Raw genomic sequence first — 17,380 nt, 5'->3', positions numbered from 1 at the left:
TTGTTTCTCAGCATTCATCTTGGGCTTTCTTGTTCGATGCAAAATGTTGTGAGCCTATTATACATTCAGATAAACCCACATCTTGAGGGGAATTTGCAAAATCATTGGTTTGTTTTGACATTTATATTATTATTTATTATCATTTATTATAATTATTATTATTTATTACATTAAATATACAGTACTGTGCAAAATCTTAGGTCATTAGTATTTTCACCAACATAAAATTGTTTTAAGAATATTTTACTATACTACTTGTACTTTACTACTTTAAGGTTATTTCTATGTTTTGCTGTAGTGTCAGTAGGAAATATCAGTTTATTTCAATTTCCAAGCATTTATATTTTGGCATGAATAGTAATAATCCAGTGAGATTTTTGTTTGCACAAGGAGTCTGACGACAAACAGTGCTCCACAGAGATCTGATCTCTTCATCATGATCCAGTCTGTCTGGAATTACTTGAAGAAACAGAAGAAACCAGACTAGTCTGAGACAGACTAAATCCAGAAGAAACATGACAATGTCTCCAAGACTCCTGAAGAAACCTACCTGCACAGATACTGTGAAATGCTTTAGGCACGTTTTTTCCTTGCTACAATTGTGTATAGTTTTCAGATGGCTTTGTAGGAAGGTTTCCTCAAGTGTCTTGAAGATGTTGTCACAGTTCTTCCGGATTTAGTCTGTGTCAGTTTTTTTTTGTTTCTTCAAGTAATTCCAGACAGACTGGATGATGATCAGATCAGATCAGATCTCTGTGGAGCACTGTTTGTTGTCAGACTCCTTGTGCAAACAAAACTCTCACTGGATTATTACAATTAATGGCAAAAGGAAATTTTTTAAATGTAAACTGACATTTCCTACTGGGCCACTAAAGATATACATATAGAAATAACTGGCTTATAATCATTTTTGTTGATGTAAATAGCCTATTAATAGCCTAAGACTTTTGAACAATACTGTACATTCAGATGCAATTGCTCCAGATGCAAAACCTCTAAGCCATCTGAGATTTTTTCTTTTCTTTCTTTTTTATTAAATGAGCATTTTATCAGGCTCATATTGGCTCAGTAATTTCACTTTAATGGTAATGAAATGGTTATCAGTCATGGCCTAATAAAAATGTTCATTTGATACTCAACTAATGAACTGAAGTGAACTGAACCACATTAAGGTGTTAATAGGTTTACGTTGATACGTTTTTGCATTGTGACATACAGTGACGAATTATTTTCAACCGTAAATTTCGTACACAGTAATGCTAATTTGCAAATAATTTCTTCGTTTGGAAGTACATTGACTGTGAATGCAAGCAAAAAAAATTGTTATGTCTGGGGTTTAAATAGGTTTATAATAAATGTATTTCATTCAATTCAATCGCAACCTCATTCCTTTTCTTTTCTCGGTCGGAGAAAACTATCCAAAGAATTTTGGAGCATGACGTCAAATATGTTTGTCTATACTGAGATCAGTAGCTATCTCTTGTTCAAAGGGACATTGTCCTGGACGTGACCTCAATAAGAACTCATGACACTGAACAACTCATTTGGACAATGAAATAGACTACATTTGAATGCAATTGAATTAACATGAAGTATTACATACTCCAAATCCAAATATGAACATTAGAACTATCTCTCTTAATATACACTTTTTTTAATTCCATGATTTTATTGTTGTGTAATGCTTCCTGTCCTATTGGCATTGAGAGTTGTGAAGAGATTTGTTGATTTGTGGCACAAACTTCATTACAGGGAACAGAGCCTTGTCTGTTCTCCTGCAGTCATTATGGCCAGTGGAGCTCTCTCTTAAAGCCCTGCTCAGTTCTCTAATGAGGCCATTCTCTACCTCGCTCACTTGTCTTCTGAATCTCTGACAGGCTCTGAGCACAAGCCAAAACCACAAGACAGTAGAGGTCCAGCCCCTTCCCAACAAGCCCTGCAGCAACACACATGTCAGTCTAACCCAAACATTTGTATCTTTGATTTAGTTTATAATGTTTCACAGTCCACTGAATGTCAGATGATCAGTCTGAAGATGTGTTTTTCGAGAGCCCATCTGGAAAAAGGCATCTTTTATATGACTAATGACTCCTTTCGGTGTGTAAACTAGCTTCCACACACACTGGTCAGCACACCAACAGACATGACAAGCGTACAAACGTTGCACTATTGACAAATTCTTTGATTCCTACATAGACAAGAAAAGGTGGCGAATCCAAGCGGGTTTTTGTTAACACTTGGTCATTCTGGAAAAACACGTGAATTTTTAGACGGTATCTTGGCAACTCAGCCGTAGTCTGGCTATTGATATTCACAGTAGAGGCTTCCATCTCCTTTTCAGAACAATAGAAACCTTATGGGAATGAGGAAACCAAGTGTGCAAGGACAAATCTTCTCCCTCAGACCCTGATGGACATTTGAGAGATTAGTACAACTCTTGACACTATTTCATGAAATTTCAAAGATGAATGAGACAACAAATTATTTAAAAGGCATTTATTGTATAGAGTTTTATCAACTGTTTATGGACTTTAAAAATAATTTGCTTATGAAAGCAGCTATGTGCAAAAGTTACAATAGTCCCTTGAGGAGGTACACCATTGAGATTCTGTCTTTTTGTCCTACCGTACTACATGAAAGGGCACGGAAAGCTAGTTTGCTCAGGGAGTTTGATTTCAAAAATGATCTATTTACATTCTAATACAGCTGCGGGTTTATATACAGAAATTGACCATCAGTGGTGTACAGTAGACAAATGTTCAGTGGTTATTAATTCAAATTAGTGATAAATAACATTTGCCTGAGTAACAGACAAACACTCCTTACATTTTTGTTTCGCAAGTCTTCCTATTATATGAACAAGACGATGTGTTACTTGTGATCTGGTAGTATTCACTACATTTCTGATCTCACAGAGTGTATAGCTAAATATTTATACATTCTGAGCTATGTGTAAAGTTCATAACTGTCTGTACAGAAATGTAGAACTATGAATGTGGGACATTTGAAGTCCAAATTACAGTGACGTGTATTATCCTTTTAAGACTTTATAGGTACATTGAGCCATCCTGAGATATTATGGGATGAATCTTTAGATTTATGCCAAACTTAGATCTTTAGATCTTAACTTAACATGTTATTTTCCCACTAAGTTTGAACCAAAACCAAAATTCCAAATTGGCCTCAGATTTGTTGAACAATGCTTACGCCCTTCAACGTAACTGTAAGAACTGCTAATGTAATTATGGCCACTTGTGGTTCATGGGAGTGTAGGTCATGGGTTCCATATCATCTCATGATGTCATCACTAGGGGACGGGATCCTCCTACTCAGCTGCCAATGGACAAGATGGTTGAACTGTCCTTGGCTTTGTCAAAAAAAATGGAGGACACATCATTGGTGGTCTTGAGCTTGCCTTCAGCGACATTTTGGGTAGATGAAGAGTTGCTCGGTTGGCATTCTTCACAGCAGCAGCAGCAACAGTCCATGAAGGCCTGGCCCAGAGATTTGCACAGGCAAAGCAGCAGCACTGGTGTCACAGATGACTTAAAGAACAGAAAGAACTGGTTTATGAGGGCCAGAAGAGAAGTCACCTCCTCAGACACCTGGATAGGAGCATACGCCAAAGTCAGGTTGCAAACGTTCTCCGGCAGCGTGCAGACACAATAGACCACGGCTAGAGCCATGACCGTGCAGTTGAGCTGCCGTTCGATTTGCTGAGCGTGCTGAAGCTTTTGTTTTTTGGATGGAGATCGCTCCTCGGGCCGCTTGGGAGAACTTCCGCTCCCGCCGGATACATGGCAGGTGGCCAGCTGACAGAGCAGGGTGAAGACAACAGGTAGACAGAAGTAACAGCCGAAGTACCACCACATGCGTGCATCATGGTAGTTGATAACAAGAGAATAGATGGATTCGGGGAGATCTGCATTTGGACTCATGATGCAGGTGTCCACTTGGTCACCCAGACCAGATGGTGTCACCTGATGCAGCTGCCACAGGAGCAGCTCGGGAGCTGCCAGCACCATGGAGCCAATCCAAACCACCGCCAGCTTGGCCAGGACCTTCTGACAGCGCTCAACTCGTCGGGCCTTTGGCATGGAGCTTGTGGCAGCGTGGAAGCGGTCAATGCCCAAAGCACACAGACTGAACGTTGTCACGCCGAGAGAGGTTACCTGGAGGGTGTGCAAAAAATCAGTATCAGAGTTTAAATGAATATATATTAAATATATATAAAATTTGTGATCAAAATAGACAAGATGCTAATTATCATTGCAGTTAATGTAGCATTTTTTTTATATTTTAAAATTCCACTATCAATGTCATAATGAAAAGATTCAGTTATGAATAAAAAGTGCTACAAGTGAATTTAGGAATCATAAAAGTATATGATAAAGTATGAAAAATGAATAAGCCTATTCATCTGAAACTTGATAAAAATGTAATACTGCTATGAATTTTTTTTACATTTGAAAATGTAAGTAAATTACTATCTCTCAAAGTTCATATGACTAGATAAACTTTAAGTGCACACAAGACAATGCAAAAGGCAATCAATATGTTAAAATAAGGGGAAATGCGCAATCAAATTGATCAGTAATAATGAATCAAAATTTTTATGTCACATATATAACCAATATGGTGCTGCTCATACATTGAACATCCCTCTTGATTGTCATAAACAGTAATCATAGATTTACATATAGATTTGTAAGCATTTTAGGTGACTACTAAATGGGTGTTTATAACTGTTAATTCTATGTGCTTTATGAAAACATTAACAAGTTAAAGTTAAAAGGTTATGTTACATGGTCTGTAGTGTTTGAAATCCAGAGTACCGTGTCTGTCTGAATTTAAAAGTTTCTGTTAAAAAATTATATTGGCACTATCTAAACTTAGCCACATTTCAATATATTTTTCAGGTAATTTAGGCCATGAGAAATTGATCGAGATTAAATGTAAACTTGACACTATGACACACAAGGGCCTCACCTCTATGTAAGGCACAACTCTGCAGGAGAAATCTCCCAGCAGCCTCTTATTGGTGAGTTCATTAAAGACCACCACAGGCAGACAGAAGCACAACACCAGAAAATCCCAAAAAGCCAAACTTGCAAGAAAGTAGTTCCATGCGCTCCTCATGAAGTAATTTTGCCACACAATGCACATTACTGCCAGATTACCCACGACGCCGAAGGCAAACACCACAAAAGCCAGAAAGAGAATCCCATAAGCACTGTAAGAGCTGTCAGTGATGGGAAACAAAGGATTGTGGATTTTTGTGATGCTCCTTTTTGTGGGATCGCTTTTAGGAACCTGTTCACCAGTTACATCAGTGCTGTTTCCATTTTCAGCCAGTGAGGAATTGGTCATCTCTGTGAAGGGCAAAGGACTTGCAGTTTGTGTGTCCGTGGATGCTTTATCTTCATCTTCCTCATTGAGCACTTCTTTCAGTGTGGTTTCTTGTGAATCATGTTGACTAAAGCTATCCTCCTTGACAGGTGTCGTGTCTTGACTTTCTCTTTTTGCTTTTGAAGCACAAGCACTCAGAAGCAAAGCCAGTGTCATAAAATAAATCAATTTATAATCGTGTATCCCCATCTTCAAGGCAAAGTCCAGTGATATACAAGTCGGAGAAAATTGCTTCAAAATCAGTAACTTAAAACAGATAGCAGAGGCTGAGGTAAAGACCCTGGTGAAGGCACTGCTGCAGTTCGGGATCCCTTGTCCCAAAAGGCTGTTTTCTCCAGTCCTGTTGACCAGAGAGCAGCTCTCTTATCAAAGCTATGGATGGCTGCTCTCTCTCAATAGGGGTTTATGGAGTCACACCCCTTTTTGCTGTTCTTCCTCACTGACTGATGGGTGTGATTGCCCTCTGCTGGCATTAAAATGCTGTTTTAAAAGCACTATAATTTCACTATAATTTACTGAACTGAGTGTTTTAACATGACTGTGAAAGTGAAAGAATTAAACTAGTTTCAAGCTGTGGTGAATTAAAGAGATTAAACAAATTGCATAAATGCACATACTACAGTCAGAGGTTTGGAATAATTTAGATTTTTGAATGTTTTTAAACAAATCTTTTTCTAACTAATAAGGCTTTAATATCTATTAAACTGCATTTTTCCCCCTGTGGTTTCAGCATCCATTACTCTAGTCTTCAGTGTCAGATGATCTTTCAGAAATCATTCTAATATGCCAATTTGTTGACGTAGGTTAAAAAGCTGGTTAGATAATAATTTAAAGATGGCATGACTGAAGTTACCATGTCTGAACTTTTAGACATTAGAAGGGGTTAAATGAGAAGATTGCTTCCAGAAAAAAATTGATTGCCATAGATTTGAATTGGAAAAAAAAACCATGCATGTGTAAAAACAACATCTCTATCTCTGTGTTTAATCTCAATCAGCATGACATCTGTTAAGCAGAGTTTGCGATATAAACTTTCTGTCTTGTATGAATATGTGGTTTTCAACACAGAAACACAGATTGCAATGGCTCAACAGACCACGAGTATTAAAATGTGTAATGAATGTTAAATGACCACAGTCAAATGCACTGTGTGACAAAATGTGTCAGCTACAAGCTTTCAGAATCCTTCCTTTGGAGTTAACAGTTTGCACGTGAATAATGCTTAGTAAAGTAACACGAACAACATAAGTGTGAAATGCTAATGAATCGGAAATTTCCTTCTCTTCCCTTTTGGGTTGTGCATAATGTATTTGCATGACATCTTTATTATTATTTTTTAAATATGCCCAATTTCTAAAATCCAATAATATTCACATGCAGAAAGCTAAGTTTGTTAGCTCAAGATTATTTGATCTAGATAGACCTACAGTATATGACTTAAAATAAGATGATGTCACTAATATTTATTTGTTCTTGATGGCTGCTGCTCAGCCAATGGCTCTCATGGAAATTGCTAATGCAACAGTTGTGTGTGCGACTGTAATTAACTGACTGTATACTATATACATTAAAATGTAAGACACTCTGCATAAGTGTCATCACAGTTCTTCGTACACTGGAGTCACAGCATACATGGCTGCAAAAATATAAAATGTGATGCTTCATGGGTAGTTATGTTACTAAACAGGAAGGAGTGGAACATTTACACATTTTGTGGGTATGGGTGATGGATAGATTATCTATGTATGATATTATCTCTTGGCTCTACACTCACATGCATGCAGAGAGCATCTAAAATTTACAACAAAACATTTCCTAAATGTTAGCATCCTATCCACATCAGTCAGAAAGAGTTATGGGTGCACATACAGTATCCCATTCCTACAATCAAATAGGTTATCAAGCTATTCTAGACATGTTTGTTTCTTCATTGGAAAAAAATTAGGATAAATTTAGCCTTACAACCTGTCGCTCACCTATGGATCCTCTACAGTGAATGGGTGCCGTCAGAATGAGAGTACAAACAGCTGATAAAAACATCACAATACTTCACAAGTAATCCGGACCACTCCAGTCCATCAATTAACGTTTTGTGAAGTGAAAAGCTGCAAGAAAATCTCTTTTTTTGGGGTGAACTATTATCTTAAATATTAATTCTATCATAATAATGATATGCAATCACATCACAAAACATTATAAAGTCTTGGTGCAGGGACTGCAAAACCATAACATATAAAATCTAAGTGTTTTAAGACATCTAATACCAACAGAAAATATTATCTAATACCAATGAGGGCATCATTAATGGTTACTCTGAGAGAGACTTTTTCTGGGTTTTACTCTGCTCCATTTGCAAGAAATGCATTTTTTTTTTTTTTTGGTAATATAGTTTTCCTTCTGTTTGATAAGTAGGCTGAGGCATTGTAGAAATCTCCCTGTGTCAATAAGGATATGCGGAACAAATTGTAGGTAAAGCTGGAGGATCCTTTGGTCATGTGCCTTAAGTGTGCACAGGATGCAAACACACTTCCTAGTTAACACCTTTTTTTTTTTTGTCTTTCCGACTCTCAGTTGTTATTTGGCTCATTTGATTTGATCAAGTGATTACTTTTGAATGTTTGTGTTATGTAGTCATTTACAGCTCATGCACGTTTTTGTCTGTCTCACCTGACTGTCTGTTAATATGCAGTCAGCCAAAATCTGTGTATGACCTTGCCCTTATAGGGAGATTAACTAAAAGTGAGATTTAACAAGCCAATGGAGGGTAGCAAAGAACCTGTAAAATACTGGGCTTTGGAGATTAGCCTATGTGAATATAAAAATATTTCCAAATGAGGCCATAGCTAAGGCTAGGAAAAAACCTTATATGGTTTCAGAAATGTTGTTGTGGTTGCATGTGATGCATTCACCGACTGAAGCTCTAATTAGAAAAGAGTCAGCATTTAAAAAGGCCAGAACTTTAGATATTGTATTTTAAATAATAACTGTAAGGTTAAAAGCTTTGCTAATGTGCAGAGTGGTTTTGATGTAATGTCAGGACTCCAGATCTGAGAAGGTGTTCTGTGCTTTCAGCAACATGTCTCACTTCTGTTGTGCGCCTACATTCCCAAAATATGCCAGTAATGACTCAACTAGAGTTTTCCCATTTTAATCAAAAACATGGGGTTGCAGAAGGAGACAGAGTGGGAAAGTCGCAATAAACTTCGAATTGACTTTCAGCGCCAACCAGCAATGCAAATCCAGCCACAATTGCATCCCATCCCTCCTGAAGCTTGATTTGAATGCAAATTTGCCTGGCCATCCATTTTGAATACTTGGAAACACAGCTTGACATTCAGAGCAAGTACTTGTGCACAGATGTGATTTTGCATGGCACAGCTTTGTGTGTAGGTATCTTTTCTTGCTGATGGTTGCGTTTAAATGGCTCCTTATTGTGAATAATGATTTTATATACCAACTTGACATAATGCAACCTTTTTATACACACATGAATGGAAAGATGGATTGCACCTTTCTCAACTGTGAATCTAAAGCCTCTCAGCATAAACCACAACACATCAAAAGTGTGAAACTCTATTGCTGTAGTAACTGTCAGTACCAAATACTGATAATATTCACCAAGTCTTCATTATTGTAATTATGCACAAAGACATCACTTGGTGGATCAGATATGATTAATAAACATGGTTGCTGAAGCTGAACTTGGCCTGACAAAACAAGAATAAAATTAGATTGTGCATCTATATTTAATCCAAAAGCCCCTTGTATTGTGTTGCTGAATATCATGTTTTGTCTTAGGAACTAAAGCAGGAAATTTAGTCCAAATGTATAAAATGAGAGGTTGGGTGGATCTGTTTATTTAGAAGCCTGTGCAGCTTTCTCATAGAGGAACCTTCTCCTACTCTGACCCTTAAAATTAAATGTTGTTGTTGTAATATAACGCTAGTCAGATTATACATTAGATTCAACTGTATTAAATATTTTCACACATATATATTTTAGGTCATCATTTAAGTGATTTTTCTCATAATTTTTTTTTTTTTCATAAACCAATTTATGGCCTAGCTGAGTAATTGTGCAGTTAATAGGTACAAAACTATCAAATATCCACAAAAACACAGCATAAATGTATAGTTGAGAAGTAAAAAAACAAACAAATAAATAAATAAATAAATAAATAATAATTATATATATATATATATATATATATATATATATATATATATATATATATATATATATGTATATTTATGTATATATATGTGTGTATATATATATATATATATATATATATTTTTTTAATATATATATATATTATTATTTTTTTTACATACATGGTGGCCTAATGGTTAGAGATTCAGGCCTATGTAGTTCGCGCCAAATGGCTCATATTCTAACACAAAGAGCTGTCTGTCCAGTAGTGTCCTCGATAGTTTTAACTGTCAGGGCTCGCTGTTGCTTGCAGTATGGAGAGTATATGTTAGCGAGTCTCATCTGTATTTTCCACGCGGTGCCTCCCCTACAGGCGTGTTTTGACTTGACAAAGTTGCGCGTGCTTCCTGGTTCGAAGCACTGTGACCTCAGGTACGCTGCGAAACTCCAACAACGAGTCATTTCTGCTTGTCGGAGGTCTGCGCTTGACATTCCCAGCTGCACATCCAACCGGGAATTAACTTTTGTTGGCTGTCTTTCCTTTGCACGTTTTCCAACTCTACCGGGATGCATTTATATTTCAACTGTGGGTGAAGCGCATGCCTACCCCCGCTTTATATCAGGAAGAGTTTGTAAGAAAAGTGTCCGGGCTTCTCAAGATCAGACTGAAGCATCTAGACTCCTGCGTGCTGTAAATAGCAAAGATGTCTGATTCGGCGTCCAGTTTTCTGCATATAGGAGATATTGTCTCTCTGTATGCAGAAGGAACTGTCAATGGCTTTATAAGCACACTGGGGTAAGTGTCTTCTTTCATTGACTTATCTGTCTTCCTGGCTGCCTTCACCTCAGTCCAAGACCCTGCACAAATGATAGTTTTAATGTGACATCAAAACAGTAAATCATAGCCATCATTGTGTAATTTAATTTCTCATCAGTTGAGTTTATTTGGAAATTAAATGATTGGCATTCTAGTCTTGAGAACTCAAGCGTTGCTCTTTTTCTTTGCTGTAGTTGGGTGTACTGTGGCTTTCTTTTACTCTTGAGCTTTGATGTGTTTGCGTTTATGGTTTGCAAAAAGATCGAGAGCTGCACACAGGTGTGCAGTTAAGTTACAGTGTGCAGTTAACTGCCTAGAATCTTTTGATTCACATTTTTGATTGATAGGCAGACTTTCAGACAATTATATATACTATAAATGTGCATATTTTATAGTAAGGACACCACAAATCCATTCAAACAGTTTCACTTGATGTCCATGCCTTTAAATAAAAGCGCAGTCTTGATTTAACATGTACAATAAAGCCTGTTAGTCATAAAGGGAGAGACCTTTTACTGTTATTCTGTATGAACTGTATGAACTTTTCAGCCCAAACCTTACTGTTGTTTTAATGTCAGGAGGGAATACCACTCTTGTTTTGGATCTGGGCCAGATGCAAGAACAAAAAGATGGAGACACTCAGCTTAAAAAAAGCAAAGGTTTTGCAGGAATGACTCTCTGAAATGGCATTCAGAAGTGTCCAGGGTTTTTCCTTGGGCTATTTCAGCCGTTCGGGGTCGACCAGTGTTTTATTGTACTGGCGTGGCAACCTATAAACACGTTTTAACCTGTTTCTTCTTAGAAACCCTCAAAGGCTGCTTGCAGTTGCAGGCTACTCTAGGGGTATTATTGAGTAGGACTGGATATATAATATAACATAATTAGACCTTAAAGGTTGCCGGCCAGGACTGAGGCTCTTTCAGAGTTCATGACTTGTAACTCTTTATTACCGCTGATGTGCCTCTTGAAGGCTTTTGAAGAATCGTTTTATTGAGGTGACTCTTGTGTATTTACCTTCCCAGGCTGGTGGATGATCGTTGTGTCGTGGAGCCAGCAGGTGGAGATCTAGACAACCCTCCCAAAAAATTCAGAGGTATTTTATAGCTTTTAAAATAATCTTTCACACAGCTAAATGTAGTTCCAGAATGATTATTACATACTGTAGCTCTTTGGAAGTCTTGATTCTGATCTTGATTCTTTCATTGATAGTTAGAAGTTTGTGGTTCCCAAAGAGACATTAAAAATAAGAAGAAATGTTGCATTTTAGTTCAATATGCTACATAACTATTCTGAATAATAGCAAATGTGAAAAAGTAGCATGTAAAATACATTTGGCTGGTTTGAGTTAACTGGTATTGCTAGGTTATATTTACTTTAGTCCTGTTGAGCAAGCTGCTATTTAGGTTAGTGTTGGTTTGTTGGTAACTAACTGGGTCATGTGCAGTTAAGTAACCTCAAACCATTAACCCGCCAACCCATGAAGGTCAGATCTGATCTGCAGATGATACAAAAGTTTAGTTGAGATCAAATGTGAGCAAGTACAAAATGATGTTTTCCTGTGAAAGTCCAAAGCTAATTCTTAAATATTTTATTCTTTCCCAAAATTCAGTATTTTCTCTAAATGTAGTCACACCAGTATCTACAATGTTTTATTTGTTATTTTATTTTTGTATTAATTTCTTCACATTTTCTGAAAACAGACACACAAACAGCGGGTACAAATGTTGTTTATTTTGTATTTTTTTAATCTAGATTGCCTCTTTAAGGTTTATCCCATGAACCGATATTCTGCCCAAAAACAGTTCTGGAAGGCTAAACAGGCAAAACATGAAAAGGATAAGATTGGAGACATGGTGCTTCTTCAGAAATTGCAAGTAAGTCACAAACAATTCTACTGAATTTAGATCATCAGCAAATTGAATCTTTTGGTTTTTAATTACAACTGTGAGCAAAGAGGAATCTGATGTATGTAATATGTTTGCTGTCACACATTTCATATGATGATTGACATTTGAGCTGCTTGCAGTTCTTTGTTGCTCATTTGTTTTTTGTTTTGTTTTGTTTTTTGGTTCCATACCAAAGCATGCAGCTAATTTGGAACAAAAACAGAATGAGGCCGAGAACAAAAAGGTCCATGGGGATGTGGTAAAATACGGAAGTGTCCTTCAGGTGAGAATCAGATGGTTTTTACAGGTTGATTTTCTATAAATACATATTTGCTGATTGTTTTATATATATATATATATATATATATATATATATATATATATATATATATATATAAGGGTATGTAAAGCTCTGTCAAACAGATGTATATTCCCGACAGCTAGACCTAATTGTAAAACCATTTAATCCCTTATATAGAGGAGTAGAAATGTGCAGTTCTTGTTTCTAGAAACAAAAGATTAAGAGTTATCCTAGTAACCCAATCTAATCATGCATTTCATTCAAGATTCAAGGCGCAACACCAACTATGGACTCTAAGAAGAGCGATTATTTGACATTTTAGCTGTTAAAAAAAGATGGTTCTGTAATATGGGGACACTGGGAATTGACTGGATCTTGAATATTTTCAGAATGTAATTGGCTGGACGCGGTCTGTATATGACCTTAGGTGGGTTAGTTATATTAGCAATGAATGAAATGAAAGCCATTCTGATAAAATATAAAGCAGATAAATATTTTTTTCTTCGGAATAACATGCACCAATGACTCTTGCACATTATTTGCATTAATAAACTAAACGAATTCCCTTTTTGTTTTGTTGACTTATGTAGACATGCTGAGGTTGTTATTGGGGTCACAACTGTACCCGCATATCTTTATCTGAGTGAGAAAAGGCAAAAAAGAAATGTGTTTCCTCCCTGTTAGTGATGTCAGTTAAAGATAATTGCCTACAGCAATGCCACACTATAGGAAACGGTGCCTTTTCCTGTTACTATAGGGTATCCTAAAATTAAAAAAATTCCTTTGGGTTAAAGCTGCTTCTTAATAAACCAGCCGACATGCTTTTTCTTCCTTCTTTTCTTTCACTGGAATAACGTTGTAGTCTTTAGGAATTGTTGTATAGTTTAACGCACAGTGGCAGAGGAGGTGCTAACATATTAAAACCTACACATTCAAGATTTTTGCAAGGTCTTTTTTTAGACAATAAGGAAGTACTTTCTTTCTAATAAACTCTGTAGTAGGTGCAGTGCTGTAGAAAAAAAGCAACAAACCACAAAGGCTGTGTGGTAAAGTGAGAGAGTGTTGTTGGCACGATGGTCTCGAGTGACTTGCATGTATAAAAAGTAAGCAACAATATTATTTAACATACAAATGTTCAGTTAATAATTCAATTTATTAATTCAGATCATAACAATTCTTCCGCCAGGTCATAAAATGTGTTAGGGACACCTTGTGTCGCTCATGCAACCCTATCATAGGGGCTTTTTATATTTAAGAAAGAGTTTACAGACTAGACGTTTTTATTTTAATAAATGTTGATGTGTTTTCAGCTCCTGCATATGAAGAGCAACAAGTATTTGACGGTGAATAAGCGTCTCCCAGCGTTGCTGGAGAAGAATGCAATGCGTGTCACTCTTGATGGGACGGGGAATGAGGGATCTTGGCTTTTCATCCAACCTTTCTGGAAGCTCAGAGCCAATGGTGACAATGTAATTTCACACACGCATATGCAAGCATACAAGAAACTCAAAAGTCACACAGTATGAACAAGCTTATAAGGGTAAATCACACGAAACTTGTCAAGAACATGCCAGTGTCATATTTAATGCCAAAATCAGATTAAAAACAAGAAATTAGCATAAAGGACTTACTTGTAGTAAAATAAACATTAACTGAAATAAAGATAAAAAAACGTTTTATTTCAGCTACTTTCCAAGGCATTTTAATTAAATTTTACTTTATATAAAATAAAAGCTATATAGACATGAAATAAAAAACTATATTTAAAAAAGAAAAAAGGAAATAAAAAATAAAAGCTCAAAATATTAATAATAACTATAATAGTGTTGCTATGATACTAAAATAACACTGCTTCCCTCCCATAGCTTTTGTGACTAATGTGAAAATAAACAAATTATACAAATAATCTACAAGTGTAAGTTTGGGGTGGATACTCCACCCAAAAATGAAAATGTAGTTTTTAATCAATTACCCCTATATTGTTCCAAACCCGTAAAAGATTCTTTCTTCTTCAAAACGGGGTAAGCGATTAAATAACAACATTTTAATTTTGGGGTGGAGTATCCCTTTAAATCAAGTATTTACATTATGCAGTATTTGTTTAATTTGTTCTTAATTTATTTGATTTATTACTGTAACATTTTTACTGTCATAGATTTAAAAAATACTGTTTTAAAGATAATTAAATGAAAATCATAGAAATAACATCCGGATGCCTTTTATTTCACAATGTAGAAAATATATTTTTTTTTAAACAAGCTTGGCTTTCTGTATGCAAAATGCTTTTTTACATGTTTTTTCTTATGGTTTTAGACTGCAGTATGACCTTGCATGCTTTTATGAGATTCACCTTTATACCTTTATTCACTTTGCACCAATATACACATACACCTGTGTTTTTTTTTACTTACTTGCACACCTAATAATTACATATTATGGTCTATATAAACAAATATAGACACGTGCATTCAGCGCACACACAGTCAACATACACACACAAAGTTAGGTAAAATGCATGCAAATGGCCCTATACACATACTGTATAAACAGGTTTCTCTAGCTAATCCTACTTTAAATGTTTGTAGATTGCTTCTCCCTTGTGTAAACTGATAGAGATGTACATATTTGCTCTTTGGATATCTGTGGCCCTGACAGTCGTTATGAGCACCTCACTGAATCGTTTGTACTCACCTGTACATTTCAGGTGGTAGTTGGAGATAAGGTGATCCTGAATCCTGTGAATGCTGGACAGCCTCTCCATGCCAGTAATTACGAGCTTCCCGATCACCCAGGGTGCAAAGAGGTGGGCCTGTTTGAGAAGACATGATCAGTTAGCCTTGAAGTTCTTTGTCAACATGCCTGTGAAGTAGACCGAGGGATTGTGGTTGATTGCAAGCAGCCCAATAGACACATTTACTTGTGGCTTAACTTGAGACTGTGAACTAGTTGTTGTCATTTCTCCAAAACGTACATGTTTTCTGAGATTAGTAATGGTTCTGTGAAGAAAAGTCTGCAAAAAAAAAAAAAAGCTTACGTGAGTGCTGTGTGCCACTGTCTTTTAATAATGTAAGACTGCCCCCTACAGATCAATTCAGTCAACAGCAACACCAGCTGGAAGATCAGTCTGTTTATGATGTTCAGTGACCATAAAGATGAAGTCCTTAAGGGAGTAAGTGCAACGAGCGCATGCAAAAGTCATTATGACAAACATCTGCTGTAGTTCGTACCAACAAATCTATGCTGTTATTTTGCTGTTTTTAGAATGAATGCTAAGCCGTATTTCATGTTTTCAGCTTTTGCATACACCATAACCACAGTTTCAAACCAGTTTTATGATATATATATCTGAAGCCAAGCCAGTTATGTCGATATCTCATATGCTTTTCATGCATAGGGAGATGTGGTGAGGCTTTTCCATGCAGAACAGGAGAAGTTTCTGACCTGTGATGAGTACAAGTCTAAGCTGCATGTGTTCCTGCGCACAACTCTGCGTCAGTCTGCTACTTCAGCCACCAGCTCTAATGCATTATGGGAGGTTGAGGTAAGAGCCTCCTCATAGATTGATTTAGCAGATTTCCTGCTAAATCCTGGTAGGATTTAGATTCAGTTGTGTGTGGGACTATAGCCGCGTTTCCACCGCAGGAACTTTACCCAGGAACTAGGGACTTGGTCCGGTACTTGGTGTGTTTCCACCGCAGGAACCAGGAACTAAATAAAAGTTCCGGGTAAAAAAATGCCCCCCAGAAAGTCCCTGCTGGCGAGGTGGTACTTTTTTAAAGTTCAGGAACTTTCGGGGGCGGGACTTTGGCGCTAAATATCCTGATTGGTTGAGTTGACGCAGCATTGGTTGAGTTCAACCACCATTTATTCGGATCAACATTTTCAAAATATTACTGTTATTGTGTCATGAAATGTAATTTTAAAAGTATTTCAGGCGAGAATGTAGTTGTTTAAAACTCAAATCTGTTGTTTATTTATAAAGACAGCGCCTATTTAAAAATGTGTTTCGCCGATCTCTGAGACGGTGAGCTCCACACGATCAGCGAGAGCTCAGTGATCATCTATCCGCCCAGAGGCAGCCTCACCTTGGATAGACCTTCTGATATGTGCCGCTGGCTCTGATGTGTCTTTAGTGGTTAAACATAACATATAATTCAGCTGCGGGGTAAATCTAACAGGTTTTCTTTGGTCTGTATTCAATTTATCTATATGTTAAAATGAAAATAAAAAAGGCAAGTCTATATAATATTTCGTTTCATTGAAATGGCTGTATATAACGTTACACATATCCCTGAACTAAGTACATTTCTGCAGCTGTTATTATGTTTAAATGAAAACGAAAGGAGGCAGTGGTATTTTATATCCTATTTCGTTTTATTGTAAATGTACTGAGGGGAAAATTGCAGTAGCCAAAGCGATCTGAGTTCACGCAGCATTGGTTGAGTTCAACCACCATTTATTTGGATCATTTTCAAATATTACTGTTATTGTGTCATGAAATGTAATTTTAAAAGTATTTCAGGCGAGAATGTAGTTGTTTAAAACGCAAATCTATGGTTTATTTATAAAGACCGTGCCTATTTAAAAAATGTGTTTCGCCGATCTCGTAGACGGTGAGCTCCACTCGATCAGCGAGAGCTCAGTCCTCATGTATCCGCCGAGATGCAGCCTCAAATCGGCTAGACCTTCTGATATGTGCCGCTGGCTCTGATGTGTCTTTAGTGGTTAAACATAACATATAATTCAGCTGCGGGGTAAATCTAACAGGTTTTCTTTGGTCTGTATTCAATTTATCTATATGTTAAAATGAAAATA

General features: G+C 36.7%; 2 protein-coding genes across 4 annotated transcripts in view; one reads left to right on the top strand and one right to left on the bottom strand.

The window, feature by feature from the left end:
• Positions 1-2,481: 2,481 nt before the first annotated feature.
• On the bottom strand, positions 2,482-5,778 carry LOC113107217 (prosaposin receptor GPR37L1-like). Its single transcript, XM_026269569.1, has 2 exons — positions 4,990-5,778; positions 2,482-4,172 (listed from the first exon to the last, which is right to left on the bottom strand). Exons 1-2 carry the CDS (start codon positions 5,596-5,598, stop codon positions 3,330-3,332), a joined length of 1,452 nt encoding a protein of 483 aa, XP_026125354.1. The 5' UTR covers positions 5,599-5,778; the 3' UTR covers positions 2,482-3,329.
• Positions 5,779-9,896: 4,118 nt separating this feature from the next.
• The window catches only part of LOC113107211 (inositol 1,4,5-trisphosphate receptor type 3-like), a 33,737-nt gene continuing 26,253 nt past the window's right edge, over positions 9,897-17,380 (top strand). The window contains exons 1-8 of one of the 3 annotated variants that reach the window (XM_026269557.1): positions 9,897-10,357; positions 11,401-11,471; positions 12,131-12,252; positions 12,461-12,547; positions 13,876-14,034; positions 15,270-15,368; positions 15,651-15,734; positions 15,960-16,106. In XM_026269557.1, the coding sequence (XP_026125342.1) occupies positions 10,266-10,357; positions 11,401-11,471; positions 12,131-12,252; positions 12,461-12,547; positions 13,876-14,034; positions 15,270-15,368; positions 15,651-15,734; positions 15,960-16,106 (861 nt within the window). In that variant the 5' untranslated portion in view covers positions 9,897-10,265. The remainder of the gene's footprint in view (positions 10,358-11,400; positions 11,472-12,130; positions 12,253-12,460; positions 12,548-13,875; positions 14,035-15,269; positions 15,369-15,650; positions 15,735-15,959; positions 16,107-17,380) is intronic. The other 2 variants (XM_026269559.1, XM_026269560.1) reach the window with 2 other exon arrangements.

This window comes from Carassius auratus, chromosome 8 (genome assembly GCF_003368295.1).
Source record: "Carassius auratus strain Wakin chromosome 8, ASM336829v1, whole genome shotgun sequence".
NCBI classification, from domain to species: Eukaryota; Metazoa; Chordata; class Actinopteri; order Cypriniformes; family Cyprinidae; genus Carassius; species Carassius auratus.
This window is presented reverse-complemented; position numbering and strand designations above follow the sequence as displayed.

Bases quoted from the DNA above. Each gene is read 5' to 3' on its own strand.
- LOC113107217 (XM_026269569.1), bottom strand. From the start codon at position 5,598: ATGGGGATACACGATTATAAATTGATTTATTTTATGACACTGGCTTTG. The intron at 4,173-4,989 runs GTGAGGCCCTTG...CACACCCTCCAG, and splicing joins GAGTTGTGCCTTACATAGAG to GTAACCTCTCTCGGCGTGAC.